Source organism: Sycon ciliatum, chromosome 1, assembly GCF_964019385.1.
Source record: "Sycon ciliatum chromosome 1, ocSycCili1.1, whole genome shotgun sequence".
Lineage (NCBI taxonomy): Eukaryota > Metazoa > Porifera > Calcarea > Leucosolenida > Sycettidae > Sycon > Sycon ciliatum.
The window spans coordinates 20,964,664-20,980,037 of NC_088643.1; the positions used below are offsets into that span (position 1 = coordinate 20,964,664).

The following is a 15,374-nucleotide window of genomic DNA, read 5'->3' on the forward strand; positions in this document are numbered from 1 at the left end:
CGGAAATCGAGGGTGCTGGAGTATGAATTTGTTCCACCTCCAGCACATGCACTCTCTGGCTTACCTTAGGCTAGGGCCGACCTCTGGCTGCTGTTTACCCTCGTGTTATGCTGGAGTACAGTCAACTTTGCATACCGTGTTTCTGCGCATATAAAGCTATGCTATGGCGTTATAGGTGAAACATCGCTGTTTTGGACCAAATTCTTGGAGAAAATAGCCTCGGTTTTAACGCCATGGCACTAAAAGTGAGAGACGCGTACATGCAAAAAATCGGCAGAGTATAAACTTGGAGTACTCGTACGGTGCCGTTGCACGTTCATGTCGAGCATCCATGTACTTTCAATTTTCCCTGAAAATTTCAAATTGTGAACCTACAGTCGACCTACCCTTATAACGATAACCCTTATAACGATATCACCCTTATAACGATAAAATTCTGGCTTACGGAATCACTCCGTTGATTTTTATATACAATACCTTACCTTTGTAACGATATCGCTATAACGATATTACCCCTACAACGATGGTGAACTCACTGACAAATCGACTTTTATCCGATCTATAACGATATTTGACTCTGAAAAAATCGAGCGAAGACCATAGGCTGTCCATGACTGCTTGGGCCTTTGTCGGGAGCTCAAATTTCACTCGACAAGCCAAGGGGACGAGCTTTGGAGATCGAAAACAATCGTTCTTTTGCTGCAGTGCCGAAGCAGTCCATGCACGCGTACAAATTCAATGATTTTTACAGGCGTGCATCGATCGTGTTTGGCGGGGCTGTACGGTACGCGCTTGAAACGAGTTCGCAGATCGATGTTGCAACGCTGACGCTGTGCCGTGTGTGTTGCGGAATCGATTGCGGTCGTGCATCTTGCACCTCTTTGCTACCCGTGCACAACTTCGCGCACCAATCGTACAGCCTAGAGACCGCGAGGGAAACCTGTGCAGCCAGTGCTAGCCACGCAGGGCCCGGAACAAGGCCAAGGGTCTCAAATCAAGACGAACTAACTTGCGCTTTCGTTGTTCTCGTCCTGATTTCCTTCTTCATTTTGCTTGTCAAATCACCACTTCCATCCTTTCCTTCATTGCCTTGGAGTGCCTTGAGAGCTATGGCATCGAACGAAGTCTCTCTACTTGATGAAGTGGACAGCGATAGTGATACGGACTGTCCATCCGGAGCTGCTATCAGCGTGCCGTGTAAGCGGAAAGCCGGCCAGCAGTCTGGCTCCATGCGATCTGGTGGTATGAAACGCGCCAGCTTCACATTGGACGAAAAGGCGAAGCTTGTGCGTCGTAGCCAGTTTGTTCCGAGGCCGACGCAGAAGCAGCTGCAAGCCTGGTGCTTCAAAGAGTTCGGCAAGGAGATTGCCCAGGGGACGCTGATCGGTATCCTGAAGAACTCGGCAAAGTGGTTGGAACAGGAAAATGCCACGCTCTCCGATCGTGCTGGCGCAAAGAAGAAACTCCGTGCGTCCCACGTGGACACATTGGAGCAGGAGCTCTACACTTGGTTCCTCCACATGGAAGCCAAGCGAGCACCGATGACCGATTCGATTCTCATCGAGGCAGCCAAGCGGATCGGTAAGAATGTAACCGTTCCGGATGGTTTCAATTTCAGCTCCAAATGGTTGTGGGACTGGAAGAGACGTCATGCTGTCAACCAACAGGTCCGCCACGGCGAGGGTGATGATGTGAACCAGGCTGGCGTTGACATTGCTCGGAAAGAGCTCCCAGACGTTCTCGCTGGTGTTGAACGGGACATGTTGTATAATTTCGATGAAACTGGTCTGTTCTTTCGGCAGTTGCCTACAAGAACTCTGGCATCGTCGAACACGAAGGGACGGAAAGGAAAGAAGCTGGCTAAAGACAGAGTCACTGTCGGCCTCTTTGTGAACTCGTCCGGTGAGTGTGTTGCTGTGTTGAAAAGTCTCCATCATCCTCTGTGATATGATTTATGAACTCAGGCAATATTTTGTCGATGACAATTTCAATCAGAGGTTGTGTGAGTTGGGATCTGCTTTACATGTGAATACATAGTGAATGCATAGCGAATTCATAGCGAATGCATTGTTTCTCAGTCTCCTATTCTTGTGTTTTGATGTGTTCTGATTCAGTCACTGATTTCTACTCACCTGTTGTCATTGGCACTGCTAAAACGCCCAGATGTTTCAGCCAGTGGAAGCCATCAGATGCAGGCGTCCAGTACTTCTCCAACAAGTCAGCATGGATGACGAGCGAAGTGTTTGTGCAGTCAATTCGCAGCTTTAACCTTCATGTTGCTGCCAAAGCTCGAGCTGCATCGGCGAAAATATACTTGTTAATGGACAACGCCCCAACGCACGCCATGCCCCGTGATGCTGCAGTCTGGAACAAAGGCCACCTCCGTGGATTCACGCTTGGGCACGTAGTCGTTGTCTTCTTGCCACCCAATACGAAGTCTGTGGTGCAGCCACTTGATGCAGGCATCATCAAGGCCTTCAAAGCTGGTTTCCGTCGGCGCCATATCTCTTGGCTGGTGCAGCAGCTGGAAGACGATGACACAGTTGATGTGGCGAAGGTTCGGCCAAATATGAAGATGGCTATTGAGTGGACAAGCTTGGCGTGGAAGGAGGTGAAGACCAGCATCATCACTGACTGCTGGCGGACAGTTGGTATCCTCCCTTCGTCGGACGTTGACATTCTACCTGTGCCAGACGAGGAAGTTGAGCTGGAACTGGATGAATTACAGACCGCTGTCGCCGATGCCGAAGCGTCGATCCATGCACGGTTGCACGATGATGAGGAGGCGGATGCACTGCTGACAGCCAGCGAGATGCTTGATATGGAAATGGAGCGCGACATTGAGGCGGATCCAATTGGCAGTGATGACGGCACTGGTAATGCTGGTTAAGCAGAGGCAGAACAAACAGCAGTGGAGGATCATGGTGAGGATCCCGTTGACAACCTTCCACCCCGGTGTGTGACATTGAGCGAGGCACGCCACTCTATCCGAGATGTCTTGGACTTCATGTCACAAAACATGGCTGTGCTTCCCAATGCACAGAGTTTGCTCCAGGCTGCAGACAACATCGACACAGCTTTGCAGCGTACCAACATGACAACATGTAGCCAACAGGCATCGCTGGATCAGTGGCTCTCTATGTGATACCGAACCTTTCCGTTATGGCCTGTGTTTCTGTTTTACAGACAATAGCCAGTGTGTTGTCACTGCACTTGCACCGTGTACATAAGTTTGTACAAACGCTAATGAATAACCATGTTCATATACATGTGCTTGTACCATGCACTGTATATAATTATGCAGTACTATACATGTGATGGACGAGATATATTATGCAATAAATGAAAAAATGCTAAATGGCGTACATATGTATGTATTGGACCATGTTACCCCTATAACAATATTACCCTTATAACAATATTTTTTGCTCAGACCCAAATATCGTTATAAGGGTAGGTCGACTGTATTGTGTACAGGGTGGCATACACACTTGTGTGAAGGTGCGGTGGCGGTATGGCATGTGGCAGTGGGGATGGGTACATGCAGAGAGAATCACTGCTACTGTAGGTTCACTGAAAGAATTGAACTCACCTTTAACGCCAGATGCAACTTCCTCCACATACGGTATAACGGCACTCTGGCGGGCATCAGAAAAGTGTCGTTATACCCGAAGTCTCATTATACCGTATTTCCGCGAATATAAAGCCATGGCGTTATATCCGAATATAAGGCCACCCTCACTTATAAAGCCATGGCGTTATAAGTGAACAAAATTCAATGTGGAGGAAGTTGCAACTGGCGTTAAAGGTGAGTTCAATTCTCTCACACAAGTTGGTATGCCACCTTGTACACGATAGGTTCACATTTTGAAATTTTCAGGGAAAATTGAAAGTACGTGGATGCTCGACATGAACGTGCAACGGCACCGTACGAGTACTCCAAGTTCATACTCTGCAGATTTTTGCATGTACGCGTCTCACTTTTAGTGCCATGGCGTTAAAACTGAGGCTATTTTCTCCAAAAATTTGGTCCAAAACAGCGATGTTTCACCTATAACGCCATGGCTTTATATGCGCGGAAATACGGTATGTATACAGGTAGAATGGACTTTGCTCTGGGCATGGAAATTCTGTCGTTATTCGCGAATTGTCGTTATATCCGCAGTCGTTATTAGCGAAGTTGACTGTATGCTGAAATAACCGTACTTTACCTGTTGAAGACGGCTTATTGCCTTCTTGTTGCTGGCTGTGATGTTGTTATCCGACTTACTTTCCCTGTTGTGTAGTATCGGTGTCCATGAACATCTTCCCTGATTTTGCGTATTGGTGTGTGTGTGTGTGTGTGTGTGTGTGTGTGTGTGTGTGTGTGTGTGTGTGTGTGTGTGTGTGTGTGTGTGTGTGTGTGTGTGTGTGTGTGTGTGTCTGCCTGTTTCAGACTTGTCCTACCTCCCCTCACCACCAACTCCGCGTCCGACTCTGTATGGTACGTGTTTTGCATGGTTGCCTCATGGTTGCCTCATGGTTGCTTCTTATGCCACCCTACTGTTCACTCCTGCAGTTCTCCATTGCGAAGTGATGAAATTATTAGAGGCTAACCCTAGCGACATAGACCGACTATTTCAGCATGGCAGAGACGGAGATTGCCATACTAGTAACTGGAATTCTGCTTACCGTCTAGAATCCCATTGGCATCATTGACAGAGAGGATGGTGTGTATTTGACTTTTGTAGGAGCGTGGTAAAAGAATGGATATTACATGTACTTGGCTCTTGTTCCCCGTTTTTTTGTATTAGGTATACCAGTGTACATTGATACACCCACAGTGTCAAGGCGGCCCGGGGAGTTTGTGCGCCTAAGTTGTAGCTACAATCACTCTATGCTGCCCGGCAGCTTTGTCCGCGTTCACTGGTTGCAGGGGCAATCCCAAGTGCCGGCGGCTCACCCGCGGGCCCGCCTCACCAATCGGAATCTAACGCTGACGGTACGCCGGCTGAAGGAGAGCGATGCTGGCAGCTGGAGCTGTGTTGTTAAGGCGGTCCTTGCCGCAGGGCACGCCACGGCAACGGTGAATATCGGTACGTGCAGGTCTGGTCTTGGCTTTGGGCGTTCGGGCCTGGAGTTGATGTGACAGGTGTGGGCTTGTTACCGGGTCTGGAGTTGAGCGTTTTACTTTTTGCGGCATGGACATGGGACTTGGTGCTTTAGACTATGAACATAGCACACAATATGTTCAAGGTGATATGTTTTGTTTTGTTGTTTGCATGATACTTGTGCTTTTGGTTCCAGTCAACGAGACCACGGCCAGTTCCGATCCTCTACTGATCACCTCGAAAGGTCAGTCGTTTAGATTTCAATGGAACTGTCCGTGTGTGTGTGTGTGTGTGTGTGTGTGTGTGTGTGTGTGTGTGTGTGTGTGTGTGTGTGTGTGTGTGTGTGTGTGTGTGTGTACATGCAGTGCACCTCTGCTATCCTGGTTTGACTCGTGTTAAAACACTTGTGAGTAGCTACAGATCCCAAACCCAGATTTTTGTGATTTGAAGTGGGTTTTTGATCCTCAATTCGGCACAAGTCGGACTTTCAAAAAGCCAGGGGGACTGTTTCCGATGAATGGACTGTAGTGTTGACATGTCTAGTACTATGTGCACTGCGGGTTAAGTGTATTGTACATGTACTTCCATGTTTGACTACGGTAGCTAGTACGGGACTATAGCAGCGCCGCCGTGTCCGAGTGCACAGAACAGTGTGTGCAGTGCTAGGGATGAGTAGTGCCCAGGCGCTATTTTATTCACGAGGCTGGATTTCTCTGGCCAGAACTGTAGTTGCTGTCTGATTTGAGGCAGTGCGATCTGAGAGCTACTTACGAATCAAACAGGCCTGGCTCGTGTGAACTAATCCGATCTACAGTATCTCGAGGAGTCAAACTTAAACCTGAATCAATGATCCTTTCTTGTGAAACGAAGGAGTCACCCAACCTCTCTATTATGTTGGGCTGGTCTCGTACAGTCCGCTCGTATTCGCTCTTCGTGCTGTGTTTGACAAGAAAGTACTGTCACCGGAGAAAAACCTGCAGTCTCATGCCTATACGAGTATGTCTGCATTGAATGTGTCTTTGCTTTGTTTAGGTGGCTTCTTTCAGAAGGAGCTCTTGACTGCACGGTGGACTGTTGATAGTCGCCAGCAAGTTGTCTCCGTGCACCTGAGCACACCACTGCAGGACGAGTGGCTGGGGTTTGGTGTCTCCAACGATAAGACAATGGTGGTACGTACGAGCTTTTGTTGGTCTGATTATTTTCTACAGCCTTGCGTTGGCTATGTGCTGCAGGTCTCATAGGCCAGTCTGCCTGCCACACAACCAGACAAGTGTACTGTGTGTACAAGTACTGTATTTTCCGGAGTATAGTGCACACTTTAGATGTGCTATTTTAGGCCCTAAATCGCAGGTGCGCACTATGCTCCGAACATGAAATGCATGTACTTCAATGAAGATTGAAGTGCGCACCGCCAATGAAGATTGGGTGTGCGCGTTACACAAAGGTGCGCACTATACTCCGACAAATACGGTACATGTACTTAATTGCGCGGCGCGCTGCCTTCATTACGTAACTTGCCTCCATCATGCTCTGAAAGCATGCACTCAAGCCCACAATTTCTTGTACGAGCCCATCCGTTTTTGCTTGATTCGTTCCAGTACCTATGCGATCTCTAAACGTTGGCGCGTGACCTCCAGTTCCGTACAAAAGTTCATTTCAAACCAGAGGGAAAGTGCGGTGTTTGGTTTTCCGCAGTCCGTGGACTGCAGCTGAATGATGCAATGAAGGCTCCGCTTGAGTCCGCTGCCTTCCGACCCCCCTCATTTTCGGTGCGTTCTATTTGCATGATTTGTGCGTCTCACTTCTCTCTCTCCGGGGTTTGGAGCTACCTTCTTCCTCAGACTTGATACAAGGTAACTTTATTTGGGTCGTCGTTATCGAATTCAAGACGACTTTGACTGGTGATGGATGGAGGCGAGTCAGACTGTGACAGCGATCCTGAGTACAGTGCTACTCCCCGCAGAAAGCGAAGGCGACGTCCCATACGGAAGAATTTGGCTCACGTAACCCTTGATCGCATATCAGAATCAGATGAATCTCCTGACCCTGCCACTCCTCGAACACGGAGATCTACCCGCCTGGAGGCAAAGTCGTTCGACGCTGCTAATTGCGTTATCTGCGGTCAGCATCGCAAGCAAGGGTTCGACCAAACCGGTAAAAAGGACCGCCGCAGGCACGAGCTGCCCGTCGCATCCAAGGCAACCTCTACAGCCACCCTATCAGATGCTGCAAACGTCCAAGGCAGTGAGGCAGTTTCTGTCCGTCTTTTAGTGGATGGCGAGGTACATTATCATCGCAGCTGCTACCAGCGCTTCACTAACATGAGGGACTTGAAGAAGTTGTGTGAAGAAACGCACCAGGACAGTGCGGTATCAGCATGCTATGAGTGGTTAGGATTCGGCGCTCTCACCTCCGCGGCCCGGGTTCGATTCCCGGTGGGGGAACATTCTTTTTTCCAAAGAAGTGTGATCGAGTTTTTGAAGAGTTCATGTTCGCATGGTGTCGACACCTGTACAAAAAGAAAGCCATCTGGGTACTGGCTGTCGATGGCTTTTTCTTTTAGTTAGTAATGGGAATTCATCCTGTGTGGCGCGCGTACTGACTGTCACGAACATCAGTCGTAATCTTTCTGTGCCCCTTTTGGCACCCTGGCTCCCCTTTGTATGCACACAGGTTTCTGGAGAGAAGCGGACACGCGAGGTGGGAGAAAGGAGCATACCGTATCCCTCTCGGAGTGAAACCGAAAACTGTCAGAGTGTGGATGCGATTGAAATTTGGAGTTTGGTATTTTTCAAGAGTGTGCGCAACTTTGGACTGTTGAGTGGGAGAGCTTGTATAACCACGCACAAATACGTCTTGGTAACTCAAATATGGAGGGGTTCCAGTTTACGGAACGACATTGCACTTGTTACTTGAAAGGATTAGGTGACTTGAAAAGGAGTGTCACCAGAAAACATTATTTGAGACAAGTGAAGCATGCAAAAGGGAAAAAGGCAGCAAAAAAGGAGCCACTCCCTCGCTGCGCATGCTCTGGCCTGAGAGCTGCAAAACTGCGCACGCTATGCGTGCAGCAAGACGTCAGCATGACGTCAACATGATGTAACACATAAACAAATAAAGACATAATAATGAGCGTAACGCGGATTCGTGATGCATATTCACGACACTCGCCGGGCATTGGCCAGAGAACAGAATTAACGTAACAAGGATAAATTTCACACAGAACATATGGAAAGATAACTGAAGAGCATAAAGAACGCGAGAGCAATGAGAGCGAGAGAGAGAGAGAGAGAGAGAGAGAGAGAGAGAGAGAGAGAGAGAGAGAGAGAGAGAGAGAGAGAGAGTAAGTTACATTTATAAAGACAGGTAAGTCTAACAAATGAGGACTGAGACCTCTACAACAGGGTTTTTACGCCTGAAAGCAGGTGCATGATTTAACAAGCAGGTTGTCAGTCTAGATTTTATGCGCAGATGGAGAAAAAGCGCAGAATTTTTGTAATGAGATGAAAAGCAGAAATAATAAGAAATAATAAGAAAAGATGAAATGAAAGCCTGCTCACAACCCCGCCCAGCCTTGCGAACTGGGTATGGTGGATTAAGAACCCGGTTCAACGCTCGAGCAAGCGCTCTCCACTCAAGGTGTTCACAGCAACTGATAGGAACTCATATGGGGAAATTATAGAAAAGAAATAATAAGATAAAGAGAATAAATTTCAACGCACCTCAATAAACGGAGCCCCACATACAGTACCTCAGAAAAGTGGATCTTCCGACCAGTGTTTTTGTTGACGCCGCAACCAGATGATGTAGCTGCTTCGCAGAGACGTCTTACTGCACAAATTACAAATAAATTTTATTCTTCGATTAGAAAATCCAAGCGCTTTCAGAGCCCTCCGAAGAGAGTCCGGGATGAAACCACGCACACCTACCTCAACCGAAAAAGAAACGACCTGCCACCCGTTTGCTCGGCATTGATCGGCCAGATCCGCATACCGCCTGTCCTTCCGCGAGTTACTGACACTGAATCTGTCCTCAGCACAAACTGTCAACTCCATCCAGAATACAATCCTACGACTCGTAGAGTACAGAACTATATCTGGTCTTAGGGTGGTAAGTGCAACACAGCTAGGGAAAGAAATCTTTGCACTAACTGAGTCGACAAGAAGTTTCCAGTCTGAGGCCGCTAACCAGCTTTCGTCTGGGCTGAACGCGAACTGGCTTCTCTCCCGCCTTGCAAAACGAGATGAAGTCAAGCTCATTTGAATTTTCGGTTTGTACGGTGTTTGCAGCAGTGCGGATTCGAATCTCCTCACGCATGTTCCTGACGATGACCCCGAGTACGTTGTCGTGCCTCCAGGTGTAACGTCCCTGGTCCAGCGCTACGCGACAAGCGCCAAGCACGTGGCGCGTAGTACAGGCCCAGGTACGGCACAAACTACAGTACGGATCCACTACGGTGTTTCCCCAACGGCGTAGGTTCGTCGGAGAAGGTAGCACGTCGAGGGTTGATGCGAGAAGAAATTTCAAATCCTTACCAGTACCACCGTACAAAAGGGATTTCCACGAGAGGTCCTGCCACATCACCGATGTCCACTCCAACCACTTGCCTTGCACCTGAAGAGTCTTCAGCCTCAAAATCTGCTCCTGCGCGTTGATCTCCTCAAATGTTTGAAGGAGATCCTTCCTCGGGGGTTTGGAATGCTGAGAGAGAGAGAGAGAGAGAGAGAGAGAGAGAGAGAGAGAGAGAGAGAGAGAGAGAGAGAGAGAGAGAGAGAGAGAGAGAGAGAGAGAGAGAGAGAGAGAGAGAGAGAGAGAGAGAGAGAGAGAGAGAGAGAGAGAGAGAGAGAGAGAGAGAGAGAGAGAGAAAGAGAAAGAGAGAGAAAGAAAGAAAGAGAGAGAGAGAGAGAGAGAGAGAGAGAGAGAGAGAGAGAGAGAGAGAGAGAGAGAGAGAGAGAGAGAGAGAGAGAGAGAGAGAGAGAGAGGTAAAGAGAGAGAGGTAAAGAGAGAGAGGTAAAGAGAGAGTTAAACACGAGCGCGAGAGAGAGAGAGAGAGAGAGAGAGAGAGAGAGAGAGAGAGAGAGAGAGAGAGAGAGAGAGAGAGGTAAAGAGAGAGAGGTAAAGAGAGAGTTAAACACGAGCGCGAGAGAGAGAGAGAGAGAGAGAGAGAGAGAGAGAGAGAGAGAGAGAGAGAGAGAGAGAGAGAGAGAGTTAAACACGGCCGTCGGCGGTCAAATCCTGCAAGTTGGACTGAAACTTGCTGGCAGCGGCTCGTGTCGGTCTTGGTACGACTGCAACGGGAGCGCTCGTCTCCTGAGCTGGGGTAGCTGAGGATTCCGAGGTACTGCTGGTCTCCTGAGCTGGGGTAGCTGAGGATTCCGAGATACTGCTGGTCTCAAGCGGACACAGTAAACTTACTGGCTGCTTGACGGTGCGTTTGTCCGAAGTGAGGACGGTGGCAGAGCGGATGTTGCCATCGCTGCTGGTGTGAACTTCTTGGATTCGTCCAAGGCGCCAGTGCCCGCGAGGCAATTCCTCCTTGATTAGGACAACATCAGCAGGCTTCGGAAACACTGATGATCGAGTCCTTGACTGCTTGAATGACGACGTATGGGCTTCTCGCAGACTGAGTAGGTACTCGTTCCTCCAGGCGAGCCAGAACTGATCCAGATGTTGTTGGCCCTTCTTCCAAAGGTCCAACAAGCTGTCGGCAGAGGAATTGATGGGCTGGTAATCCGGGTCGGTTGGGTCGTTGCTAGGGGTGAAACGAGTATCTATTTTGACCAATCGATCACTCGTTCATAATATTCGATCGAGTATCCGATTATTTCGAGTATTTTATCAAAATTCAAAAGCACTAGATTTGCGAGTTCTCGACCAATTCGGACGAAATTATCTGTGAACATAGAAGAAAAGTCGCCAATGTCTTGTACAGAGTGTAAAGTAACGATTTTCATCAGTACTTTCATATCTCAGAACGTTACTTGCCGTGGTGATCGCATCGTCCAAGTCTTAAAATACTGACTCAAAGCCATGCATAACGCATGCATACCAGTGGACCAGCGGTACGATCGTACAACACAAGTTTTTGAAAAATACAATGCCAATACGTGCAAAATTTCGAATACTCGCTTGTTTGAAATTTTCGAACGAATCCTCGAATATTCGAACTAATCGTTTCACCCCTAGTCGTTGCTGACCGTGAAGAACCCCTGTGTGGCAGACAGGCTGATAAAATGACCACGCTGTCTGCACGTGTACTGTTCGATAGTGGCTTTTGCAGCCGTATGTCACGCAGGCGCTCCAGGCGAAAGCCAGCCTCAGTGTTCTAGGTCAAGATCACATTGCCCTCTCTACTTTCGGTAGTGCATCGAGGAACACGTCTCAGTACCCACGCGTTGAAGTCAATCTCAAACTCAAGAATGACTCGATCCTTCCGCTGTCCGCCAATGTGATTCCCCAAATCACTTCACCGATATGGCGCGTCCCCTTGTACACCAACAGGCACCCGAGCCTCAACACCCTTCCTCTTGCGGAGCCACTCACGTCATCCAACGATCGCCTTTGTATCGACATCCTCATTGTTCTTGATCACTACTACAAGATCCTGGGCACAGACCGCATCTCCTTTCCCGATGGCCTGCAGCTTTTGGACTCGTCACTTGGTTTCGTTTGCGCCGGCACAGTAGCAACTGAGCATGCCTGTTCGGTAATCGAGAGCAACACCACTTTAGCCGTAGCAAATCATCGACGAGAAGATCCCTCGTTTGACCTTGAGAGCGCTTCTGCAGGGGCGTCGGAACCGGTGCGGCAGGTGTGGCCAAAGCCGCACCAATAATTTTCGATTTTTTTTATTTTTTACATTTCAACCTTGTTGGTGGAGGGACAGGTACCATGTTTTGCATCGACAATGCGGTGTATCATCAGCATGCATATTCTTTTTTTAATTATTCTGTAGCGTTAAAATATGGCTTTTTAGGCCCAATTTTCAAATTTTTTTACGGGGGAGGACCCCCGGACCCCCCTCTCGCACTTTGGCCACACCAATGTTAAACTCCTTCCGACGCCCCTGTTCTGGGCTGTTGAAGATTTCGACTCTCTCAGTGCGACACGCCCCAACAACAATCATGCGTATGATGACTTCCTCCAATCAGTCGTGTTTGAGGACGGACGGTACACCGTCGGGTAGCCTTGGCGACCACAACATCCGCCTTTGGAAAACAACTTTTTTAGCGACGACAAGGGTTAAGAGGGACGTGTTCTGTTCCTGTCGGCCCGCCTCGCGCGTCCGCTTCTCTCCAGAAACCTGATTTAGGGATACCGGAGGACAATCGAGCCGGGTCTTTTTCAGTTCTTTTTCGTGCTTCGCTGTCACTGAAGGATTCTTTCTTCGTGCTTCTTTATCTATTTTTGGATACTAGTATTCTTCGGCGTATATGGACATTGGACGAGAGTCATATCTTTCATGCTCATGTTGTTTATTCATGGTGAAAGCATCTCCGAAAATGTGAAAATTCGTATTGTACCGTCACTACCGGCACATTCTGAGATTCCCGCTGTGTCTACCACGGACTTCCCAAGAGTCGTGAGGCACAAATTGCCTGGGCCTTTGTATGTCGTGACGGTGTCCTCTCCTGGGTTTATACAATTCCCTGGTTGGAAGTTGAATGAGATTGACACTCTTTTCAGTGTGTCTCCCATATGGTCTAGTGGTTAGGATTCGGCGCTCTCACCGCCGCGGCCCGGGTTCGATTCCCGGCGTGGGAACGTTACTTTTTTTTGGGTTCAGTATCAACTCCAGATGTTTTGATTTCTGTTTTGTAAAAATAGTTTTAATCTGGGAGTAGTAAAACCGGTATTTTGCTACTCCCTGTTTTCATAGAAGTTCTCCACTATTATGCGTATACTGTAAATCAACCAATTTTCGCTGGCGATTTAATTTCGCTAGTTTTGCCGCTTGGTGCAAACCGGCCAAAGTAAATTACAGGCCAAAGTTTGTTCTAGAGGCAAATGATGCATGATTGAGCCATTTCTTTTCTGAAAACCCCGATCGGCAAAAGTTTGACGGCCAAATGTTTCATTTCGATATCGGCCAAAATTTCTCACCGGCCAAAATTCATTGCTTTACAGTAGGCGAGGGAATACAAATGCACTACACTGTACTTCAAGCGACTTCTGTAAATGGGATGCTACCACTGTTCAAATGATTAGCAAGGGGACCGGATTGTGGGGTCTGGCTACGCTCCTTGACTGTCTTGCTTTAAGTCAACGAGGTCTCAGTGTTGGCTTCCGTTTGTTTTCTTGTTTGTTCTCGTCACAGTCCATCGGTGATATTTACATTGGCACCGTGCACAGGAATGGCACAGTTAAAGTTGAAGACAGGTGAGCACCACACAGCTTGAAACACCTCTGGCCATTTGTCTGCTGTTTCTCTTGGACCCTGGCACATTTTCTCGTGCACTGTGTTGGCCGATTTCAGTCTGCTGATAAAGAGCTCCCTTTTTTTCGAAAGTTTTCATGCCTAACAACAGGTGACTAGAGTGAGTCTGTGTTTCTGTACGACCCTGTGCTGTACTGTACCATGCCAGGTGGGTTATACAACATGCACATGGCTCGATGCCCACGCTGGATGCTGAACAGAACGTGCTGAGCAGCGCCGGCTGGAGCAACGCGTCGGGAACCTCCGTCACGTTCTCGCTGTCCTGCTTCAGCAGCGACCCGTACGACCTTCCACTTGGCGGCAATCGGCGTTACTTTTTCTTCGCCCATGGGCATCTTGACAGTGCAGGATATGCATCAATGCACTCTGCAGATAGCCGCTGGGTTTTGCTGGAAAAAGTGCTGGTTGACTGTGGCTATGGTGTTGTGGCAGCAGCAGCAGGCCACCATGCTGACGAGTCTACTGTCTTGCCCGCTGACTTTGGAATAGGTGAGTTGCTCTAACGTTACTACAACTTTAGTTTCAAAACACAGACTCATCTTCTCTGCAAACAGGTCTCCGTCCAGTGCTGAATATTGGAACCGCAACTGACGAGCAGATGCAGTGCACCTTGTATTGACCTGAGACCGTGGTTCAACTTGAAATCCAACCAGTGGGGCATTGCAAGTTGTGCTGTTGCATTGTAGCCGACAAATAACCGTATCTATCGGGGGCTGTGCTGTTCTTGCTGTTTTCTGTGCTGATTAGACGGTGCTCCGACGGCTGCCTCTGTCACTCGTCCATCCGAGGAACACCGTACGTATAGATACTATGTAAATGAGATCATCGTATAATATGTTGTGTGTTGGAGTGGAGACTACAGTAGTGCTAGTTTGTATGGAATGGCCAACCATGCTGGTTTGTAATGAAATTTGAGTCGTGAATCAGTGCTTGTGCATGTGTGCGCATGTGTGTGTGTGTGTGTGTGTGTGTGTGTGTGTATGTGTGTGTGTGTGTGTGTGTGTGTGCGCGCGCGTGTGCACGTGTGCGCGTGTGCATGTGTGCGCGTGTGCATACGTGCATGTGTGTACATCATTATATGCATGCGTACTTCCGCTCTGCTGGTTTGAATGTGCACAAGTGTTTTTGTGTTGGTGCACCTCGTAAGGTATGTGCATGGATGCGTGTATATCTGCGCAACCGAACTCTTGCATATGTGTGCTTGTGGTTTTTTTTGCGTGTGCGTGCTTGTCTATCTGTGCAATTGACACTCGGTATACATGTATTTCTGCCTCGTTAGATACTTGCTCCGTACACGGCTTTGTTCTGGTCAGCGGAGAAGTCTGGAAAGCCAACAGCTGCACGTCGTGTACATGCATGGGCGCTGCGGGTCTGAACTGCTCCACTGTGACCTGTCCCGAGCTGCGCTGTGAGAAGTTTGTCACGCGGGAGAATAGATGCTGCCCCATTTGCACAGGTAGGGTAGTGGTGCAATGGATGTGTATGTCTTGTGTAATTCTAAAGAAAAGGGGGTTTGTCAACTGACAACCGCTCTATTCAGTTGCTATTCACAATCGCCGCATGCGCCGGATGAAAAAATCTTTATTATGATGTCGAAAAATTATGACGTTCGGGCCAGTCACCCATCGTCAGATCGTCAGATCGTTCATCCAGCGCATGCGGCAATTGTGAATAGCAACTGAATAGAGCGGCTGTAAGTTGACAAACCCCGCTTTTCTTTATGATGCAGTTGCGTGATGTCCACCACCTTCTTGTGTCATTTTGTTGTTTGTTGTTCCTTGAGCACGCTGTACCTACTCGTGGGGAGTACAATGGGTCGTGGTTTCGAACCATTGCCAGGCGCCAAT

At 48.5% G+C, this 15,374-nt stretch overlaps 1 protein-coding gene and 1 non-coding gene across 2 annotated transcripts in view; both read left to right on the top strand.

Annotated features, from left to right (window-relative positions):
- LOC135817622 (uncharacterized) overlaps positions 1-15,374 on the top strand; it is a 132,697-nt gene that overhangs the window by 10,254 nt on the left and 107,069 nt on the right. Inside the window, exons 9-16 of the mRNA XM_065330848.1 lie at positions 4,436-4,483; positions 4,794-5,075; positions 5,287-5,334; positions 6,123-6,259; positions 13,408-13,469; positions 13,676-14,016; positions 14,275-14,322; positions 14,807-14,983. Of these exons, the coding sequence (XP_065186920.1) occupies positions 4,436-4,483; positions 4,794-5,075; positions 5,287-5,334; positions 6,123-6,259; positions 13,408-13,469; positions 13,676-14,016; positions 14,275-14,322; positions 14,807-14,983 (1,143 nt within the window). The remainder of the gene's footprint in view (positions 1-4,435; positions 4,484-4,793; positions 5,076-5,286; positions 5,335-6,122; positions 6,260-13,407; positions 13,470-13,675; positions 14,017-14,274; positions 14,323-14,806; positions 14,984-15,374) is intronic.
- Positions 12,783-12,854, top strand: Trnae-cuc (transfer RNA glutamic acid (anticodon CUC)). Its single transcript has one exon. It is a non-coding gene; the product is annotated as a tRNA-Glu (tRNA).